This window comes from Zosterops lateralis (genome assembly GCF_965231275.1).
Source record: "Zosterops lateralis genome assembly, chromosome: 6".
Taxonomy (NCBI): domain Eukaryota; kingdom Metazoa; phylum Chordata; class Aves; order Passeriformes; family Zosteropidae; genus Zosterops; species Zosterops lateralis.
Window position 1 is genome coordinate 23,445,542 of NC_139761.1, and position 21,357 is coordinate 23,466,898.

The window sequence follows — 21,357 nt, forward strand, 5'->3', positions numbered from 1 at the left end:
AAAACAATCCAAGGCATCTATTTTTTTTTCAATAGATAAAAATAAGTCCAGAAAAAAAATGTAATAACTTTCTTTTTCGGGGAAAGAAAGGTTTAAAAGTATTTATTTAGTCATGAGTGTTAAGTGTTAAAGCTCTTATCTGGGAAATAGATTTTGTGACCGTAAGAGCTGCTCATCTGGAAAATAGATTTTGTTCCTGTTTTAGTCCAGAAGACTTTCCATTCTGAATGATTTCTGGTGTCCTTCAGCATGGAAGAATATTAATTGAATTATGTAATTTTATTTGTTGCCCAAAATAGTTTGTGGGTTTGTTATTTTTTGGTGGGGTTTTTTGTTTGTTTGTTTGTTTGTTGGTAAAATATTTGCCTGAATTTATATCATTAATATTTATAATTATTTTTGAATATTTTTGTGTATCTCCAAATATTTCCCAATATTACATTAGGAAACAGACGTGAAATTCTTGTGTATCTCTGATACACTCCTTCTCCCTTTTTACAGGGAGACGCTTTTGTGTGGTTTGTGTTTTGTGTGTTATTTTGTCAGAAATAGTCAAGTATTGAATATTTCTTGTCTTGAAAATTACCAGCGTTTCTGTGTATGGTGAGCTCTAAGTAAGGTTGTGTTTTGCTGTCTTAAGGTTAGTTGTTATTATTATGGTATACTTTTCACTTTTGTTGTTTAAGGAGACTTTGGTTGGGTTTTTCTCCTTCCTGTTCGTGCTTTCAGTCTTGGAAGTCTCTATGCAACGTCCCAGTATTTTTGGATCATACAGTTTGCATAGCTCCCAAATTTCTATATATTGGACGTACTTCAGCTTTTGCACTTAGTACCTAAAATCTGCTGTGTACAGATGACATTTACATGTGTTTCTCTGCACTGCAAAATGAGTGTTCTGTCCTGTTTTGCTGGCTCAGGCCTTAGGGATGTTGAGGTCAACTGTAGCATTTGTGTAAATGTTTTACTAACTCGAGATGAAGTTAACTTTCACCTCCTTGAAATTCATTCTGTGTAGTTACATAAGCATGTTTCACTGCTTGTATTGAGTAATGATAAACTCAAATTTGAATAAAACAAGTCGATTGGTATTTGATGTGCCTGCATGACCTTATAATTTGCCTGATACACAGTCCACTCTTACTAGCTGACAGCGAAGGTGAACAAGTGCAGTCGCAGTGTCTCTTCCCGTGGTGCTCTGAAGGTGGTTTGCATTAGGAATCCCTGGAGTGGAGTAGCTGCTGCCTCCATCCTGCTTCAGGTGTGTGCCACTGTGTTCGTGTTCAGTGCTGATTATTACTGCTCCTGACAGTAACTGAGCCTATTGGTGGGGAACTGTCGGCTTTACCTTGCTTGATTGCATTAACGAGCTTGTGCTCACGTTACAATTACAGTTTTCTCCTTTCTGTTTGTTAATTTTGCCCACCCTGTTGTCTTCTGATACCAGCTAGGACTTTTAAGTTGTTTGAGAGGAACTGTTTTGAAAACATTTTTCCTTCTCAGTAACTTCTCTTGTCTAGTTTTACCCTGAATTTTTTTCCTCCATACTTTTGATTCTGTCTTTCCAAATTCTTTTTCCATTTCTGTTATGCTCTGCTAATTTCTCTTTCTTGTCTCTGATTTCTTACTCTCATCTATTTTCATTTTTCTTGTGGGCATTGTTTTGGTAGTGTGCTTGGTTAAATGGACTTCACCAGTCATTGAAGGGGCTCAGTGTGCGGTTTTCATTCTTAATGAGGGAGAAGAAAAATAAAATCCCAAGGTGATTGGTTGTGAGTGTGTTTTGTTGGGGTTTTATTTGTCCTTAGAAGTATTAAAGGGGAAAGAAAAAAAATCAGGGGAATTACAGAAAACAGAAAGTGTGATATGGTGGTGGATATCTGAGAAGGGATATAGAAGTGAAGCTTCATGAGGGAATTTCATGTGAGACTAAGGTTCTGGTAGATCTGGCAAGGAAAGTATGAGTTAATGATGGCAGTTGCTCAGATATTTTCGGATCATCAGAGATTCTGAGGCTTACATAACTATCACATGTGCTGTTTGTAATAGGACTCTGGAGTTTGTTCTTAGGGCAGGTGCTTGGGTTGTATTTGTGATAGTTACTTAAACAAATCCTTGCTTTGCATAACAATAAGAACAAGAACACCTCTTCAAACCTGCTGGAGGGTGGGTCTCACTAATGCACCTTAGGTTCTGTTAAAGCTGTGCACCTGCTTGGATTTTCAGTGGTCTTCCCTTGCTGTGATGAAGCAAACCTGGGTAATGCCAGCTGCATCTTAGTACAAATCCATAGCTGCAAAACTGCCAAACTGCTTGGCACTTCTCATCCGGCCTCTTCAGGAGAGCACTTTGTTACAGAATTACCTATTTACTCCTTTCCACATAAAACGTGGATACTTTATGAATTACTGCAGTTGGAGTTGATCTGTCTCAGACACTGCTAGTGGAATTGTGGCCAGTTCTTCTCAGAGTGTGCTTCTAAGGCAGAGAGGATCAGGAGTCTGTCCTTCTGCCCGCATCTCGCTGCATTTGTTTGGAACAGGAGGATAAAAATAAAGGTCACAGCAGACAGGTGAGTTACCAATCTGCTGTGTGCTGTGCACTTTTTTGGCTCTAGACGTAGCAGAATGCTGGAGTGAGGGAGATGCCTGAAGAATGTGACATTTTTTGCTGGGAATAGTTAAAAGTAAATTTCCCTTTGCTGTAACTGAGGACAAAGGTGAAGGATGGAAATAAAAAATGTCTTAAAAGGGCTGAATCTAGGATAAAAGGGAATGGAGTATAAGTGAACTCTTTGGGTGTGGGAGAAAGGTATGTGGAAATAGGGGCTATAGCAGACTCATATAGAAAGGAAAGGAGAGGGTCTAGGGCTGAATACATGTGGGCTAGAGACAGCGAGTAGAGATTTCGAGAGAATCTTGAAATGAACGTGGTGGGGCTGAGCAAATTGCTAAAAGACAGTCAAATGTAAGAGCAAGCAGTGGACAGGGCTCTTGGGCAGAGCTGATGAACAGCCAAATAAAGTAGAATATTCAGTGCTGTGGGTGGGTAGATGTGTTACCAAGTGTCTGGAAAGTGATAAGGAGCTGTTTGCACCTTCTGTACGCTGAGTGCTCTGTGTGTAGGTTGGTGCAGGCAATACTGCATATGGTGGGACATCTGGCCACATGCTCTTTTCTGCTGTTAAAGATGCCTATATATTCTCCTCCTTTTTACTTGAGAACCACATGATTTCTGTGCCCATGTCTTTTATTAGCATATCTTAGGAAAAATACACGCAAAGAGATAAGTGTTAAGGGGAGATATAGTTGCATCTTGATATCCAATACTGTGTAACACAGGTTTGGGGCTTTGCCTTGTGCAGCCGTTGTTAGAAGGTGTGTAAGCAGCCTGAGTGTTCAGGGCAACTGCTTTAGGTTTGCAATGGTGTGTGGGTTTTGCTATGATTTTTTTTGTTGTTGTTGTTTGTAATTCTAAAAATAAAATCCAAACCAAAAGGACAGAAAAGAAAAATATGAAAAAATACTGAGAGGCAGAGCTCAGGTGCACTTCAGCTCAGCTGCTTTTATGCAGCACAGGCTTTTCTCGGAGATGGGGATGCTGCTGGAAGGATATGCCTTCATTTTCTCTCTGTGTGCTAATCTCTCCCAGCAGCTGTTCTTAGCCTGAGATGAAATTCTCTTTGTTTGTGACTCTGAATAACACTAGTGTTCAGCCACAGCATCTCAAGTGTGTAAATGTTAAAGTGGTTCTGCCCAGAGTTTGCTTCTGGCAGTGCTTCTTTTTGGACAATATTTGGGCTTTTGGGAGGTTCTGGAGACTCTGAATGTTGAAAATCTTCAAGACTAATAAGAGAAGACAATTGTCTAAAAGTCAAAACTAGAAATACTGGAAAGCAAACTACTCCATTGCTTCTGTGCTTGGGAAATGGAGAAACCTTTACTCTGAAAGAACAAATCAGATGTAGTTGTAGCACTAAGTGCAATAAAACAGCTATTTTTAGATTATAAGGTTTTGAAAAGCACCTAAAGGGAGAATGTATGTGTACAGAATAATTTACTTATTCTTTTTTAAACAGAGTTTTAAATGAGAGAATTGGTAATTTCCATTCCTTCTTTTTTCTTTTTTTTTTTAACTCTTCAGGACCTTCTGCCGCTCTGTGATAGCTGATGCGTGCTTGACATCCTCAAGGAGTCCTGGCAAAATGGCACCTTCCAGACTTCCCATCCTTATAGCATTGGCATTTTCTTCTTTGCCCTTTGTTCTTTCACATTCAAACAGGGTAATGTGGTTTCAGGATTTCTTTCCACCTAATGTGTGCCCTATAAATGCCAAAGCAAACACTTTTTATGGCATCATGTTTGACGCAGGAAGCACTGGAACCCGTATTCATATTTACACCTTTGTGCAGAAGAGCCCAGGTAAGACCCTCATGTATGTTGACTTAGGTTCCAACTTCTCAAAACAGTTTTGTTTTTTGCCAGCTCAGCATTTGGGGGCAGCTGAAGATTTCTAAAGTTTGTCCTTCAAATGATCCTCCTGCAGATGTTTATGGTTCATTTGTCAGGGTGTTTTGCTGTGTAAATACCTTTTTTGTAAATCTTTTGAGTCTCAGAGATACAATTCTGGTTATATTGAAGAATTCTAAAATTTTAAACGTTTTCATCTATCCAGCTTTTTAAAGGAATATTTCATTGAGATGAAAAGATACTTACGCTGGTTTTGTCAGGTTGCATGTTACCTTAAATTTTATCAAGAGATACTTGAATTCTACATATGTTTATGTCACATTTTGTAGCAAATTAAAATCAATAAATTAGAGAGTTCTTAAGTACTGAAGGTCTGAGCCATTTCCAGGAGAACTGTGCTGCGATGCACCACACTCCGGTATCTGTTGCTCACATCGTGCAGAGTACAGTTTTGGCTGCATATGCAACAGGATTCAGGAGGACACATTAGCTTGGGTACAGTGAGCCAGCAGGTTTGCAAAGGATGAAGGCTGGTTGCTGAGACATAGTACTTATGTGTCATTGTATGACTTCATCCATAGTTTGGAAGGACTGGTACAAGGTCCAGTTCTGTTGGACTCAGCCTGGCTTGTAATGTGCAATACTCGGGGATGGCTTTTACGCCCAAACTGCTCTGGGGGCAGTGGCCAAACTTGTTTGGCTTCTCAGCCAAGTGCTTGAGTACAGTCAGCTCTGCTCTGTCTGAGTTGGATGAATCACCTAACGATAATTGGGAGTTGATCGTGTGTGTCTTGATATGCACTAGTATTTCACAATTAGCTTAAGGACAGAAAGGGAAAGAAACTTTATTAAGAATGGGCAACAGTTATGCTGCATTGTTTTAACTTCCTGTAGTTCACAAATGCTAAATGAACGTACTTTTAATTGTAACAACTTGTTATTAATAAATTGTTTGTGAACTCGGAGGGTACAAGTTTCTGCTAAATATGTTCCTGAAGTGAAGTAGCAAGGCTTATTTTAGGAGGGGAATGATCTTGTTTGCAAGGAGATTCAAGGATAGTCACTTTACAGGAGTTGAGGGCAACCTTTTGGAGATGAAAGAAAAAGATTTGAGTTGTTGACTGTATCATGTAATGTTTTGTTTATGCAGAAGACCTTCCAGAGGTGGAAGGGGAAATCTTTGAGTCTGTGAAGCCAGGTCTGTCTGCATATGCTGATCAGCCTGAAAAGGTAAGACTCTCCTTTATTCCCTCTAAGTTGGTCAGGCTTCTGTTATATCATCTAGATTCTACCAAGCAGTTCAAGTATTACTGATTGCAATAGCAGAAAGTCAAGAAGAAATGTAGAAGTTCTGCTTGTCTCTCTAAACCTGTTCCTCTACTTTTGTGAGTAAAGTTCTACACGGGGAAATAGGAGCTTGTGTCTTTCATATTTCATCAGTGGAACAGTGGCTTAATTAATTGCTTAAATGCTTATATAACTAGACTATATGCCTTTGAGAATGTCAAAGACAGAGTGATTTTTGTCTCTAGCAGTGTCCAAATTCAGTGTTTATTTCCCCTATAGCTTCCCCAGATATGAGTAAATGCATACTCTGTCTCATTTACAGATAATTCTCTCAGTTCTGAAGACACCATTTTCCAGACACCCTGCACTGACAGGAAGCTCTTTCACAAACTAAAGGCGTGCCAGACAAATGATAGATTAGATAGACTATCTTGTGTGCTTTAGCAGCCTTGACCTTGGGGGCAAGCATTATGGGGATTTCAGGATTCTCATTTTGCTGTGTCGGATTCCATGCTACAGGAATTTGAGTGTGACAATTTATGAAAGAGTGAATGGATTTGGGATTTTTTTTTTTTTTTTTTACTTTTATAAGACCACCTATGATTCCAGTAAATCTTGTTTGTTGGGTAAGGAGAGGAGAACTCACCCCAAAAGAAATTTCTAGGCATTTTACAGGAGAATGTTTATTGCTAATGCCAAACTTTAATTGTTAGAGCAGTGGAAATCATTAAGAGCCAGCAGTGATGTCTGTACCTTGTGTGGTAAACATTGCACAGCTGGCATTTTAATGACAATACTTTCTACGGACGCACTTGGAATTCTTATGTTTCATTTAGTGAAATCTACAGGTATTTCCCCTTGCTTTGGTGGCTTCAGTCAGTAATTGCACCATTTAGTTTCATCATACTGGAGGATGATTAGGTTTGTCAGGTAATCAGTTCTCCACCTCCCTCCATACTTCCCAAAAAATACCTTCCACAAACAATGATATTTATCTTCCCTAAAATATATTTATGAATACACCTTTCCTTCCAATGCAGACATTCTGTTTAATGTTCTAATGAGATATCTGGCATGGTTTTTGTACTTATCTTGGGTGTGGGTATCTTCTACTATTGAATAACGTTCTCACAAGTTTTGAGGGGAAACTGAGAGGCCTGTTCTCTCGGCCTGTAGGAGGAAACCATACAAAAAACATATTTTTCCTTTTAGGGTGCTGAAAGTGTCAAAACATTGCTGGACATGGCCATAGATGCTGTGCCACCTCATCTCTGGAAAAAGACCCCAGTAGTGTTAAAAGCCACGGCTGGACTTCGCTTGCTGTCAGAGGAGAAAGCTGAGGCTCTGCTTTCAGAGGTAGTACTAAGTTGTTTTGGATGCACTAGTATTGTTCTCCCTGATTTATTTATTTATTTATTTATTTATTTACATTCAGTTCTCTATTCTGTTTAGCGTAAGAGAATTTCATCTATGAAAAGAGACTGTAATCTCAAGATTGTATGAAACTCCCAGAATATCTTGTCTGGTTCTGAAATCCTGTCTTGCTGTGATGGAAGGCATGGAGAGATTTACACTACTTTTCTTTCTCTCCTAGCCCCTACTCCACATACTTGTCTTATTTTCTGCTGCTGTGTAAAACAAAACTTTATCACCCTCAGAGCAGAACAAGACTCTGAAGACCAAGAAATCTAATCACTATTTCTTTCCTCAGGTGAAAGAAGTCTTTGAAGAATCACCATTTCTTGTTCCAGAGGACAGTGTTGGCATCATGGATGGATCTCATGAAGGTATGTTTTAGGTGGCATAAAAAGTAAAAGCAAAGAGATTTGGGGAAAAGAGATATCTTAGGAAGATGAGAGGGAAAGAGAAGTGTTCCCTGAAAGAAGTAGAAAAAACCAAAAGGTTTCTGGCCCTGTTTGAAGCAGTGCAGTCCTGCCTTTCTGAGGTGGTGTTCATTACTTGGTCACCTGTTAGGCTACAAATGCAGATACACAGAGATTTCACAGGTTTCAGAACAAAACCTTGTCTCAACAATAAGTATTGTCTGATGCAGGTTGACAGGCTGAAGCCTGCTCTTGGGACGTGGTGTAAAAGAGATGGTGTTCACCTCTGAAAGGCTGTATGACAATATAGAGCAAGCTGGGAAGCTAATGGAAAGTGCCTTGTAAATTCTGTAATATCAGCATTAAAAATAACCTATTATGATTAGCTCATCAATTTTCAATCTAAAATTAGGAGGATTGTAAATATTAGAGGAGAATGAAGGATAATTGGCAAGTATTAAAAATAGATAACTAAATAATAAAATAAGTTAAAAATATTCTGTTGGGAAAAACACAGCTAGTAAATTAGCAAGGAAGTACTGCAAAATACAAGAAAAAGTGAAATATGTTGTAGGTTTGGAGTGAACGATGACTTTGCAGTGCAGAAAAGAACACTGTATCATTCTGGCTACATATCCAGACATACTACCTTGGAGAACAGGCAAGTAATAATCATCTGCATGGATGCCTGAAGAAAAGAACCATCCTGTCATGTTATGTTCAGTTCAGAACACTTCCTTATGGCAGATAAACTGCCACTTTGGAAGGTGTTGAAGGAAAGCAAGAAGAATTATCACAGTGCTTAAACAGCTAATAAATGTAGGAAGATTGAAGAGCAGAATGGGCTGAGAGAAAAGGAGAAGTACCATAAAGTCCTCAAGTATTTGATAAGTATGATGCAATGCATAGTTTGTCACTATGGATTAATGGGCGAATTGTACAACAGGGAGAACTGTTGTATTGACAGGAGGCAGGACCAATGAGGCATAATAGAGCACAGGGTACCCTGCCAAGTTTATTTAAAACCCCTACCTCTTCTACTGTCACATGTTTGCCTATGTTTGGGTGACAGTCGTGTCAGTGTCAAGCAAGCCACTGGAGTCAAAGGAACTGTTTGTGTTTTACGGGTTGCTGCTCTGTCTGTAGTGTAATTATAGAAAGTTCAAGATTAAAACAGAGTGGTGTGAATGCAGTGTTCAGATTAGGAATTGAAATGCTGGACTGCAAAAACGGGCCCAAGGAAACTTGTGCATTGTGTCAGTTCATTACATCTTTGTATGTTGTTTGGATAATAGATATGATTTGTATATGCTGCAGTTGCATGGATATTACAAAGTCCTACCTATTTCAGCTCATGAGATTTGTGTGAATCAATAATGCATCATTTACATTACTTATGAGTTTGTATTGATCTCTGAAGTCCGGGGTGGTTGGGTTAAGTTAGTAATGACTTCCAGGTAAATAAATAACTTGTGGAGGGCTGGTACCAGTGGGCAGGAGACTGTGAGAATATTCAGTGGTGACTTTTTTTTTTCTTTTTTTTTTTCACTCCTTGCAGGAATTTTAGCTTGGATCACTGTGAACTTTTTGACAGGTAGTTAATTCTGTATGTCTACTCTCTAAACTTGAACTTGAATCTCTTCTGTGGAGGTGATCACCCTAAATTCCTCTGCCTTTGCCATGCTTTTCCTCCCTGCTCTGTCGCTGGTGCTAAAGCAGTGGATTGTCTTGGGCAGAGTCTGTAGTAACAAGGAGACAACCCTGAAGGTGCCAGAATTTACTCAGATCTTGAAGGCACTGGCAAGCTGGCTTCCCTAATGTGCTTTGGGGAGTGGTACTGCTAATGTGTGGGAAACAAGGCCTTGCAGTGTTCTTCATCCCAGTGTGAGCTGTGCAACTACAGTGGTAGTTAAAGTGGTTCTGCCCACAGTTCCCCTCTGGCAATGCTTCTTTTTGGATATTTGGCATAGTGCCTTAGTGCTACTGGTTCTAAGAGCTTCTGGGAGTGCAATCTACTGAAAATAAAATCAGTACTCTAGTAGACAGATGAGCAAGCAAAAAAGCTGCTCTGGGTGAAGAGAAATTATAATAGCTGGTTTGCTCTTCCTTCCCCTACTGCTTTTGACCGGCTATATGATGGCTACAAAATTTGTGTACTCTCCCTGACAGCCTTCTGCACAAGATACTTTGTCTCTTACTTTCTGTTTTGCTTGATACCTAGAGATTTATCTGCTTTTGTCTCTTTGGAGAAGAGATTGGAATCAAGGAAGAAAGTCTATGAACCTTTTTCCATAATACCTTCTGTTGCCTGCCTATTCTCTCTGAGGTTTTTTCTTTGAAGGGCAGCTCAGCTCCCCTTGCATTGCTGTGACATTGTGATCACCTGGTGGCTGCCTGAACATCCATGCAGTGTCTGCATTTCAGCATTTGTGCACTTAGGGCTGTTCTGAGCACGGTGTTGTTTGCAGGGCAGCTGTCTGGCCAGAACCAGCAAACTGTTGGGATTCTGGACTTGGGAGGAGCCTCAACCCAAATCACATTCCTGCCACGGTTTGAGGTGAGGAGTGGTTAAAAGTGCATGGGTTGGGACTGCAAGGCCAGTGGAGAGACCTGTGCACTGCTGTACTCTCTGCTGTCACTTTGTCAGCAGTGACACGAGCAGAACATCCGTGGTTTACAGATCATCTGTATTTCTGTTCCCTTTGAGTTCAGCAGTTGGCTGATGGGCGCTTGCAAACAAAGGAGCCTGAATAATGAGGAAATAAAAAGAAAACAAATGAGTAAAACCAAAAAGAAACAGCTTTTGTTTTCTAGACTCAGACTGGGAAAGCCTCATTAATATTGATATTGCTGTGTATTCAACAAATGTAGTATTCTTGAATATTAGAAGAAATGTAGGGGCTGGTCCATTTTTTTTTTCCCATTCCAGTCTGATAACAGATCTTCACTAAGTTTTGGAGGGGAGGAGTGTTGTATAGGATAAATTTTTTTAATAGTAGCACAGTCGGTTCTCTGTTTTCTTATCAATTTCTTCTCATTCATTTTGAGCATTCTGCTCTCTGTCCTTTAGACAGCTCCACTGGATTTCTTTGTAGTTCTATAGCTCTTTAGAAACAGTTTGAACTGAGACCCAAGTCTGCAGTTTGTATGAGAAAATTACATGAGTAATGGAAAGGCACTATAGCATTCTGTACCTTAATGTTGTGATGTTGTTTATGTCACTCTTTCTGAAGGAGTAATTTATTTAACATTTTTTGTTTATAGACCTTGAGATTCTCAAAAGATGTTTGGTAGCCATAAAACACATGACTTTCATATCAGGATATTTTCATTCTCCAGTTATGTGTTATGTTGAAACATGACATGCAACCTTATCCTGTTCAGCAAAGGCTGAAGTATACTCTGGGCTTGTCCTCTGTTTTGTGTTGATAACACCTGCTAAAGTGGGCACTGGACCAACAGGAAAGGGTGTTGCATGTCAGGGTTTTGGAGAATAAATAGAACTGTGAAATAGGCTGGACTGCAGCTCAGGATTCAAACATCCCCTTCAAGCCTTGCAGGAAAAGGCCTGGAGTGTTTGCTGCTGACCAGGACTAATGGGGTGAATTTGTAGGGCAGTGTGGAGTCAAAGTTCGTGTTGCCTGCTTGTACACTATGTCTGCTTCTCACCTGTCTTGTCAAGTTCAAATAAATAAGCTCAGTATATTTTTGGAGTTTTTCCTATCTGCCAGAATTAGCAGGGATATCTCCTTTTTTTCTTGCAGTGGGAATTTTTCCTTCCCGCAAAGGCTGTCACGTGTTTGCTCTTGTATTTGTTTTGAACTAAATACTGTAATAGTAAGAGATTTGTTAATTAAATATGAATTACAAGCAAGTAGAGAACACATAATGATAACTGCATGGAGCTGATTTTAATTTCATGGCATTATTACCAAAGTTAAAAGTAACTGAAAACCAGTCAAAGTCATTATGAAATTGACTGTCTACTGTCTGCCTCATTTTTTGAAAGTAGGGCATGAAAAAAGACAATTGCTTTCTCCAAACTAATTTTTTTGAAGATTTCTTCTTTAAATAGTTTTTGTGATGTAAGGTTTAGAAACAGAACTCAAAATATGGTAGTCAGTGTGTATGAGGCCAAGGATGTGACTGCCATTTCAGTGATAATCAACTTGAGACCCAAAACAAATTTTGATTTGTATTTGCTCAGGAGAAGCTCAAGCTAAATTAGTGTCAAATTCCTTTGAGCTTTGAGCACGCTTCTGTCTAGGACTCTAGAAAAAATAACCCAAATCTGGATCTCCTTACTTGAATGGCAACTGCAGGACTATGCAGCTTCATTTCTCTGAGATTCTGCTGCTTGGCCCAGAGTAACAGTGTCTGATACGAGTGCATGGAGGCAAGAAGGGGTGGGAGAACGAGGCTATGAGGAGAGGAGAGACAGAAACTGAGATTGAGAGCTTAGGGAGTGGTAAATCAGTAAATGATTGCTAAAGCAGTTCAGTTTTACAAGAGTGTGAGTTAGTCTGTCAGGAAGCTGGGGCAGGGTACCAGTGGGATGGAGGTGTGCAGGGGGGAAGACTGAGAGAGGAGAAAACTGGAGGTGGTGAGACAAGAGGCTAATTTAGGTGAAGCAGCCCTAGGACTGGGAGTGAATGGTCACTGTGTTTCCTTGAGCCAGCAAGGCATTTGACATGGTGAAAATGGGGCCTATACTTGCTATTTTTAATTCTTCTGAGTACCTCAGTTTAAGTGCCTAGTGTGACTTGCAAAAGTTCATAGCACTTCTAGTGCAGCTGATTTTGATGGAGACTCTGTACATGTAGAGTAGCATGTAAGTGTTCTAGAAAAATTCAGGTTACCTGAATTAGAAAGCACTTTCATTCTCATCTGTTGTGCTGCCCTGTTATACATTGAAGTAACACAAAGATGCATATAAATAAAATCAGTGTTAAAAGCTGCAGATATTACAGCAGTAGCACCATGGGAAATCTGTACTTTGTTTTCAAAGCAGATCAGATGAGTGTGCAGTCAACTCTATGGGTATATCTGTGATATTACATTAAAGTTGGTTATTCTTTATTGCCTAATATAAACTAAAACTTTTTTTCTTTTACTTAACTTTTAGGAAACTCTGAAGGAAACCCCTGGAGATTTTCTTACCTCATTTGAAATGTTTAATAAAACCTACAAGCTCTATACCCACAGGTGAGGAGCAAAAGACTCCTATTTCCACTGGGGAAGTCAGTCTTTTTGCAGCCCCTGAGCTAACAGCCACACCATCCTGGTACCAGCAGCAGAGACCATTACTTTTTTACTACTTTTCTGCACGGAACAGTAAAAGTGGAACATGACATTAGTTGGCTGGAAATGTTCCAGGATCATGGTTAATGTCACTGCAAGGGAATATTAGGCAGTCTGTCAAATGGAGTGGAGTCAAACAGCTGAATTTCAAACAAAGCCATGATTCCTGTTTTGTGGGAGGTTCTGCACTGTGCCCTAAGAGCACACAGTTTTGTGTGTAAATAAGAGTGGCTGTCCTATTCCCCATGCACTCAGCGCATACCCTTCTTTTTCCCTCCTTTTTAAGATGGTGCATTTTTGCTTTTCATGATCATCTTGTATGAATGCCACATCAGCTCTAATCACTTTCTGCAGTCTTAGATTTACCCGTTTTACAAGTCTTTATATTTCTTAGGTTTGTGTCACTCTTTTGGCCCTCAGGATTGTTCTGGCAAAGGGAGCTCTATTTTAGAGAGAATCCTTGTGGGAATCAGAGGAAGGAAATTTGATTTGGGTGTTCCAGGACTTAGGAAGAGGGATATGGGTAAAGCACACCAGATGTGCAGGAATCAATACTATAACGTCTGTCTTTGTTGTTCACAGCTATTTGGGGTTTGGACTAAAAGCTGCAAGACTGGCAACGCTTGGAGCTTTTAATATGGAAGGTATGTTCATATAGTAAAACGTTCAAGATATATGAAGAGATGCTTAGACTTAGCCTTCTGTCACCAGCCCATTTTCTGTGTTTTCACTTCTGTATCTTGTGCTTTCCTATGTTTCTGATGGTATATGTTTGTCTGAAAACAGCTACCACTTGTTAAAGAGTTGTCTTGTGAGACAGCTGCTTTTCCCTATTTTTGAGATCAGCCAGCAGTGACACTTAAGTGCCAATTCCAGAAATGCACACGTGGGAGCACAGAAACACCATGGCCAGCCACAAACACACAGCTTTACAAAGCATCCACAGAAGCATAAGCAGCATGAATAGATCTTTTTCCTGGGGGTTGCTGCTTAGGCCAAACCCACTTTGTAGGCCCCTCTGGTATCTGCCTGGCCTGTGGTGTTCCCCAGACATGTTGTGGGCACTGCCCAGTCTAGATGGGAGCCCACAAGCACATCACACACACTCACTAACCGGAATGCATACTCACATTTGAGTCTTTCCAGTCTCTCACCCACGGCTTGGGCCTTTTGTCTAATCTCTGGCCAGGAACTGGGATCTTTCCACCTTCTGGATTCTTACTTGACAGCTAGATGGACTTGTGATAATTACTGGAATGTACTCAAATCAAAAATAGTTGGGAATAGGGATTAAGAAGAAGATAGGACAAACTGCAGGGATTGGTAACACGGCTCAGAGAGAAAAGTACATGGAGCAGCTGCCTGCTTACTTGTGACTGTCTTCTTTTAGTCGCCTCTGGTTTGCCATCCTTGCACTTCCTTGGTCCCTTAATTCCCCTTTTTCCCAGCCTTTGACCCTTTCCCTAAGCATCCCATAGTAAATTTTGCTGTTCCATGGTCTGCCTCAAGCATTCTGTTAGAAGTTTGCTTTGTCTGTGAGACTTGAGTGTGCAGCAATAATCATGTTTTCTTCTTATCAGTTACAGTATTTCTGGTTGAACCCCTCAAAGGTACATTCAGTGGATCCTGTAGTGGCCATTGATCTCTGTCTTAGGAGGTTTTGTCTTCATTGCTCAGTTGCTTTGTTTGTCTTGGTTATCTGCTGTCATTAGGGTTTGTGCATCTGTGTGTTTATTACCTCTCGTCTTTTGTGGTGAATAGCCATTATCCAGATACCCTTGTACCATTTATCTCATTAAGAAATGACAAGCCCGGCTGCTCTGCTGTTTGTTTGCAGGACAAAAAGGACACAACTTTTCCAGACTCGAGACTGGTCCTTAATTTGTAATCAGTTAGTGCCACATTCATCAATTCAGATTTTTGTACTTTTGCTTAAAGACTTTAATGAAGATCTTTCAGCCTCTTCTGGCTCTCTGTATTGATTTATAGCTATGTTAAATTCTGTGCTTTCTGACTCTCCTCTCTGCTCTCATTCCAGTTGTGGATGGACAAATGTTCCGCAGTTCTTGTTTGCCAAAGCAGTTGGAGGCAGAGTGGCACTTTGGGGGAGTGAAATATCGGTATGGTGGCAACAAAGAAGGTAAGTTAAAGAGACTTGTTTCTTTTACAGTAAGTCTTATCTCTAGAATCTGAATTTTTCCTTGTCAAATGTTTCCTCAGTTAACTGATGATGATTTGGATATGAAGGATAGCTGTGCAGTTGTAGAGGCTGACTTCTGAGAAATACAGATTAAAATCTGAAGCTGTAAGAATACCTGACCTGTACCCCTGTCCTCTGACTGTGATCTCTTATTACAAATCAGACCTTTATAGGAAATGTTGAGAATTACTTGTGCAAATAAGAGAGGTTTTTCTGAGGCTTTGAGCAAAGTGCAAAAATTCTATCTGTGTTAGAGTACAAACATTTTGACTTACCAGATAATTTCACTTGTGGATCTGTTTCTTAAGTCTCTAATAATAATAAGTCTCTAATGCTGCATAGAGAGTGTGAGTCTGCTGCCATCATAGACTTGAACAGGTTGGGGAACATGACAACTGAATTGCAGATTTGGTGTGTGTGGAGTGGGTTGGTAAAATTACAATGTGATGGGGAGAGAAAGCAAGGTTTTATCCAACAGGCGGCAGCAAATTAGAAGGTAGAATATTCTGCTGACCACAGAACATGTCAGTGGGAGTTTTGCCTGACATGGAAGTAGTTTACGTGGCACTTCTGTCAGACACAGCAATGATCTTGCTCTAACTAGCTCTACTTGATGAGGTTTTAGAGTCCTCGCCTGTGTGCAGGTACCAAGTTGGATCACAGAAGGGATATATAAGCTCTTGTTCCGATACTTTAATCTCCTTTCATTTTTCATCCTGTTGCCACTATTTCTTCTATCTCTTGCATATGCTCTTTGGCTCACCCCATCTGTGTTTTTCCTGGCAGGAGAAACAGGATTCAAGCCTTGCTACTTGGAAGTACTCAAGGTTGTCAAAGGCAAACTTCACCAACCAGAAGAGATCCGAGGAAGTTCCTTCTATGCTTTCTCCTATTACTATGATCGAGCAGCTGACACCAACCTAATTGGTAAATTCGGGATATTCTACTGCACGTGAACATGTCAGCCAGAACGCAGACAAAGGAACCCAGGCGGCTGGAGCCATGGGGAGCAGAGGAAAGGAATGTTATTGAGAAAGAGGACACACACAAAATGCCTCAAGGGAATGACATTTATCTGTCATTGCAGTTTGGCATTCAGCATTCAGCACATGAAATGTGCTCAGGGCTCCAGTTACACCTGCAGCTCTGTCTTCTGTTCCAAAGAGGTCTCACTCCTAGTGCAGCATCACTGAGTTGCACTCTAAGGTCAACTTAGATAAAGAACTCAAATGCTGTCAGGTCTATGATGATGTTTTCTCACATCTTTTTCAGATTATGAACGCGGAGGTGTTTTGGAAGTGAGAGATTTCGAAAGAAAAGCCAAAGAAGGTAATTGTCATGAGCTGGGAAACTGGTTTGGACAAGAAATAACAAAAATATCAATGTGTAGGCAGTACATAATGTGACTTGGAAGAAAAGCAAATTTATTTAACCTTTATTTCACTTACACCTGTCATGTTACTTTTATTAGTCAAAAACTCTAACTGATCCAGAAGACAATACTGATAGCGCAGTGAGGGGTTGGTGGCTTTACAGCTCTGTTCAGGAGAAGGAGATAGTTCATGTCACTACAAAAGAAAGTGAATTTGCTGTATCAAGAGCTTCTTCTGTCAAACTGCAGCTGAGTTTAAGAGAACACTGAATTCTATAAGTCTGTCACCTTAAATCCTATTTAATCTCTAACAAAATGGAGGGAGAGAGTAAAGGGTTTTTAAGTCTGACAGCCTCTTCCACATTCCTTTACCTCCCCCTGTCTTTTTTCCTGAATGCTTGTTCTCGTTAGTACCTCCTATGGATAAAGAGCTCCCACCTTGCCTGGCTGCTGATGGCTAAAAGCAAGTTACCTCTGTACTGTGATCATTCTCATGAGAATGAGCAGACCATATTTTTCAGCAGATGCTTAATTACAGAGTTCAGGACTGACTTTTTTTCCTAAAATAAGGCCTAAATTTTAGTGATTTTTCAGTTAAACCCAATCTCCCTGGAAACTTGGAGGATTTTTTATAGGAGGATTAGGCTCTAAAATTTGAATGTGGGTTGGTCGTTATTTTTTCCCTGGATAGTGAGAGAGCTTACTTCAAAGATGTGGCTAAGATGTTACCTAACATTATCAAACCACTTACTTAGCTTTAGAGCATCAGATCAATTCTGTGATCCTGAACTAATTCTTCTCTATCTCATTTCAATAGTAGAAGGATGCTGTTCATCTTTTCTTAGAAGGAAGTGTACTCTGCTCTTGCTGCTGGTAGAGCAAGGCAGTTACAGTAGGTCTAGAAAATGATGCTTAGTGTAAATACATTTCCCAGTCACTGTCACCCTGACTATGGAATCCTGACTTAGTGAGGGAGTGGTTGGTTGGGCAATAGCCTCTTTCCATTTCCTAGGACAAGTGTGGCTGGAAAAAATAAAATAAACTGCCATCCTAGAAGGTGGAATCCATTACTGAAGCCATCTGTGGCAACAGCATAATGAAAACAGGTGATGCTGTGTTCTTGAAAAAATAAGTAATCTAACACCCTGCTACTTAGCAGTTGAGCAGAGGTTCTTCAAAAGAACTGTGTGGATAATGTTGCTGTAATAAAAGATGTACTTATGATGGAGTTAAGAGAAACTGGATGTACTATATGGTTTACTCTCCAACACTGCAGAACAGCTCTGTAGCATGTACCATGTGTCATATATACTAATGAATACACTAATAGAAGAGGGTAGCTTGTTTTTAGTAAGCTTTGGCTTACTAAAGCTTAATTTCAGTTCAAATGTACAATGTGGATAAATGCTCTTATTTTGATGAAATCCTTTTTTTTTTTTTTTTTTCTTTCTCTTTCTCTAGTCTGTGATAACATGGAAAGGTACAATTCAGCCAGTCCTTTCCTCTGCATGGATCTCACTTACATCACTGTTTTATTAAAGGAAGGGTTTGGATTTAGGGACAACACAGTCTTACAGGTAAGAAAAAAACCCAGTTAAATCTCTATCTATTAACATGCATTAGTTCATTTTTCTGACTAATTATCTACTGAATCTTTCCAGATTTGTAACATATAATTGCTATATTTTTGCAACTTATGAATCTAGAGAACTGTCAGTAACAACTTGTTTTTCTTCCTTTATAGTTGACAAAGAAAGTAAATGACATAGAGACAAGCTGGACTTTGGGTGCTACCTTTTATCTGCTGCAGTCTCTGGGGATGACCTATTGACCTGTGATACTGCTGTGGACTTCAGCATTTCTGAAAAGCTGAGAAAGTAAATTGTAATCTCCAGACATGTTGTTCAGCTGGGACTGGTCACAGAGCAGAACATGGACCAAAGATACATGACAGATCTTTACCCTGGATTGGCATTGTGCCTAATGAGAGTATGATTTATGACTGTGATTGCCATAAATGATTCAGAATCTGCCTTATGAAAGTCAAAAGGCCTAAAGTCCAACAGAGAATATGCAAGGGGCTCAAAACCAGCTTTCACCAGCAAGTTCGTCAGAAGCACAGAGTTCCTGGATGTGGTGGCAGACTAAAGACACGTGACTTTCCCTTACCCCCTTCTATTTTAAACATACATAACTTAAGTTTTCTTGTGAGATGTTAAATACAGAAATTAGAAATAGCATCAACAGTCATTCAGAGAAAAGTGAATAACTCTGGATGCTGCCAACCTCAGTGTTCCAAGAATCCAGCTGCTGGCTTAGCAAATACATGGCAAGAATATTCCAGTCTTTCAAGAAGGGCTTGCTGTAAGTACACTTTGGGCATGGTTTTGGGAAAGGTGTTGGCTAAAACATAGTAATTTACCAAGCATTTTTTAGGCAGTAGGCATTTCCCAAGCAGAATGTGTGCCTGACTGTTTCAGTTTTGCTGCCCTTTACAAGTCTGTGCAGCTACACCATACATCTGACTACCAGACTTGATAAATTTATTCATTTAGCATGTAGTCATAACACATAGTTGTGCTGGCACAACGAGGCAGCAGTGCCAGCTATTGAAACTCAACTGCCAGAAGAAGAGCTTGTCACATTCCACCCACAAGGAGATTGCAGTCAGATGAAATGGCTGATCTGACAGCTCACTTTGCTGTGAGAGCCAGTTCTGTTTCTCTGCTCTCAGCAAGGCACACCCACAGCCTTTTCCCTCTGCTGCTGGTGCTTCTCAGGTTCTTGTGTGAACTGATTTCAGGACACCTAACCTGAGGTGGTGCACACCCAGGAGTCAAGTCTAGTGCTATGCCAAGAACAGCAGGCATGGCACAGACCAGGGACCTGCTGGGCCAGTGAGTGGTCTGAGCACCACAGTCCCTTTTGCTGGAGTGAGCTCTAAGGGGTGGTCTCCCATTTAAAACCCATCCATTGCCCTAAGTAAAAATGGCTGTAGACACTTTCTCCACTCCATGAAATAACTGGCAGCTTCTACTGTCTCCTCTTCCCCAAGGAATGTGTAAGGTACAGGTGAATTTACCTCACCACAACAAAGAGGTATTATTCATGTGACTAAGGGAAAGTTTTATCCACTGATGTCTTGTGATTTCCCTGTTGGGCAGTTGGAGTTACCTGTTTGCTCTAAAACACCTTTCCCACTTCTGTCAAACCAAAGACTGCCCTCACACTGCCTTTTCTGCAAACTGGATTTGAAAATAATTGGTAATTCCCAGCAAGGGGAGGAAGTAGTGCACTCATGTCTTCAGTGCTCTTGCCAAACAGTTTGGAGACTTAGAACTTTGCCTTACTGTGAACATTAGTCCTTTTCCTCTAGTTAGCAGTGCAAGTTTGCCTGTGGCTGATTAAGCTACTCCTTTTCATATCTCAGGTTTTACATCATGAGGGTGCAAGGCGTGCTTTTGATTGAACAAGTGCAATCAGCAGCAAGCAGCAAGGGTTGGAGATGGAGCCATCCATACTTACCCATCCACACTTATCCCATCACTGACACCTTGCCATAAATTCAGGCTGCTTTTTTCAAACATGAAATGCTCATCCTACATGTGTCCTCTTTATCAGAATCTGTTTGAGAGCCACACTGAGGCATTCCTCAGTGTCACACCAAAGTTCTGTTCTTCCTCTGTAGGAGTTTCTGTTTGAACATGAAGAAAGTAATTGTGGCCTCTACTCCACCATAAGCATTTATTTTTCCTCTTCCTACTGCTGACAGAACTTGGCATATGGTCTGGTCTGCAGAACAAGGTGACTGCAAATGCATTCATTTTGTCTTCAGTGAGCACTTTTATATTCTTAGAAAACACAAAGTAGGATGGGGTGATAACTGGCCAGGCTGTGTTATCCTGAGAAGGAGCTAATTTAATAATCCAGAAGTCATCTTTCAGTCTGAGCCAGTGCTATGACAAACTCTTACTGGATCTTGGGACTAAAAGCTGTCAGCAGTGAGGCTGTGTTTTGAACAGGAAGAGAAAGTGGAATGCTGTACCTAAGGAAGAAGCAGCAGTGTTACCTACCCCCTGAACACACACTAGCTCTGAGGAGGGCTTGAGGGCTGGGATTTGTCTGAAGCAAGGAGGGGCTAGGAGAAGGGTACTATGTAGAAGAACGTGGGGTTTTTGCATTCTTTTCCTCAGACTCTGGTACTACAAATGCTACGGGGGAGCATCTGCTTTCCAGTACCAAAGTTGCATTTAATCTGAATGCTCAGGGTCTTCATTTGTCAGTGGCACAATTCATTAACTGAAGCAGAACTGCTGCTTTCTATTACTGGCATGATCCTTCAGTTATGGGAGAAACAAAAACTCTGTTAAAAGGTTTATTTTTGCAAGAAATTGCAGAATTGAGCCCCTGCTGTTTACATCTGAACCCAAGTAGGTGGGGGATCTGGACAACCCAGTCAAGTCCTCACACTTACCCTAGTGCAATGAGATTATTTATTAGCTAAACTAAAGAGTAAGCAGCCTTTTAAAAGAAGAGCTCTACCTGCACCTCTGATTTTTATCTCCTCCTTTGTAATGTCTTTTAGCCAGCCATTAACTAGAACTGCCTCTTATGAGTGAAGCACAAGTAATGGCTTGCAGTTCAAAACTTACATTTCATTCTTTCTGATACTGTGTAAATCTTGCCCATGGGCAGTGCTTACTTTAATTTTGTGAGTGGCAAATGTCTAATGCAAGAGGCTGGTGTTTGGAACCTAAGACAGAATATCTTGAATTGTCTATTTTAATAATTAAAGCATTTTTAACAATATTCAAGATGTTGTAGTATAATTTTTTTTCCTATGCATTATTGTTGCCTTGTATCTTTCCCATGGAGCCCTTAAGACTAGCCAGTTCCATGAGAAACACC

The 21,357-nt window shown here is 40.3% G+C and overlaps 1 protein-coding gene across 1 annotated transcript; it reads left to right on the forward strand.

Moving 5' to 3' along the window:
* The first annotated feature begins 1,144 nt into the window (after nt 1-1,144).
* ENTPD5 (ectonucleoside triphosphate diphosphohydrolase 5 (inactive)) lies at nt 1,145-21,258 on the forward strand. The gene is made up of 14 exons (XM_083864412.1): nt 1,145-1,258; nt 4,141-4,418; nt 5,617-5,696; nt 6,966-7,109; nt 7,465-7,540; nt 9,135-9,170; nt 10,045-10,133; nt 12,702-12,781; nt 13,460-13,521; nt 14,916-15,017; nt 15,864-16,004; nt 16,350-16,406; nt 17,911-18,026; nt 18,194-21,258. Exons 2-14 carry the CDS (start codon nt 4,202-4,204, stop codon nt 18,278-18,280), a joined length of 1,287 nt encoding a protein of 428 aa, XP_083720538.1. The 5' UTR covers nt 1,145-1,258; nt 4,141-4,201; the 3' UTR covers nt 18,281-21,258.
* Nucleotides 21,259-21,357: the final 99 nt, after the last annotated feature.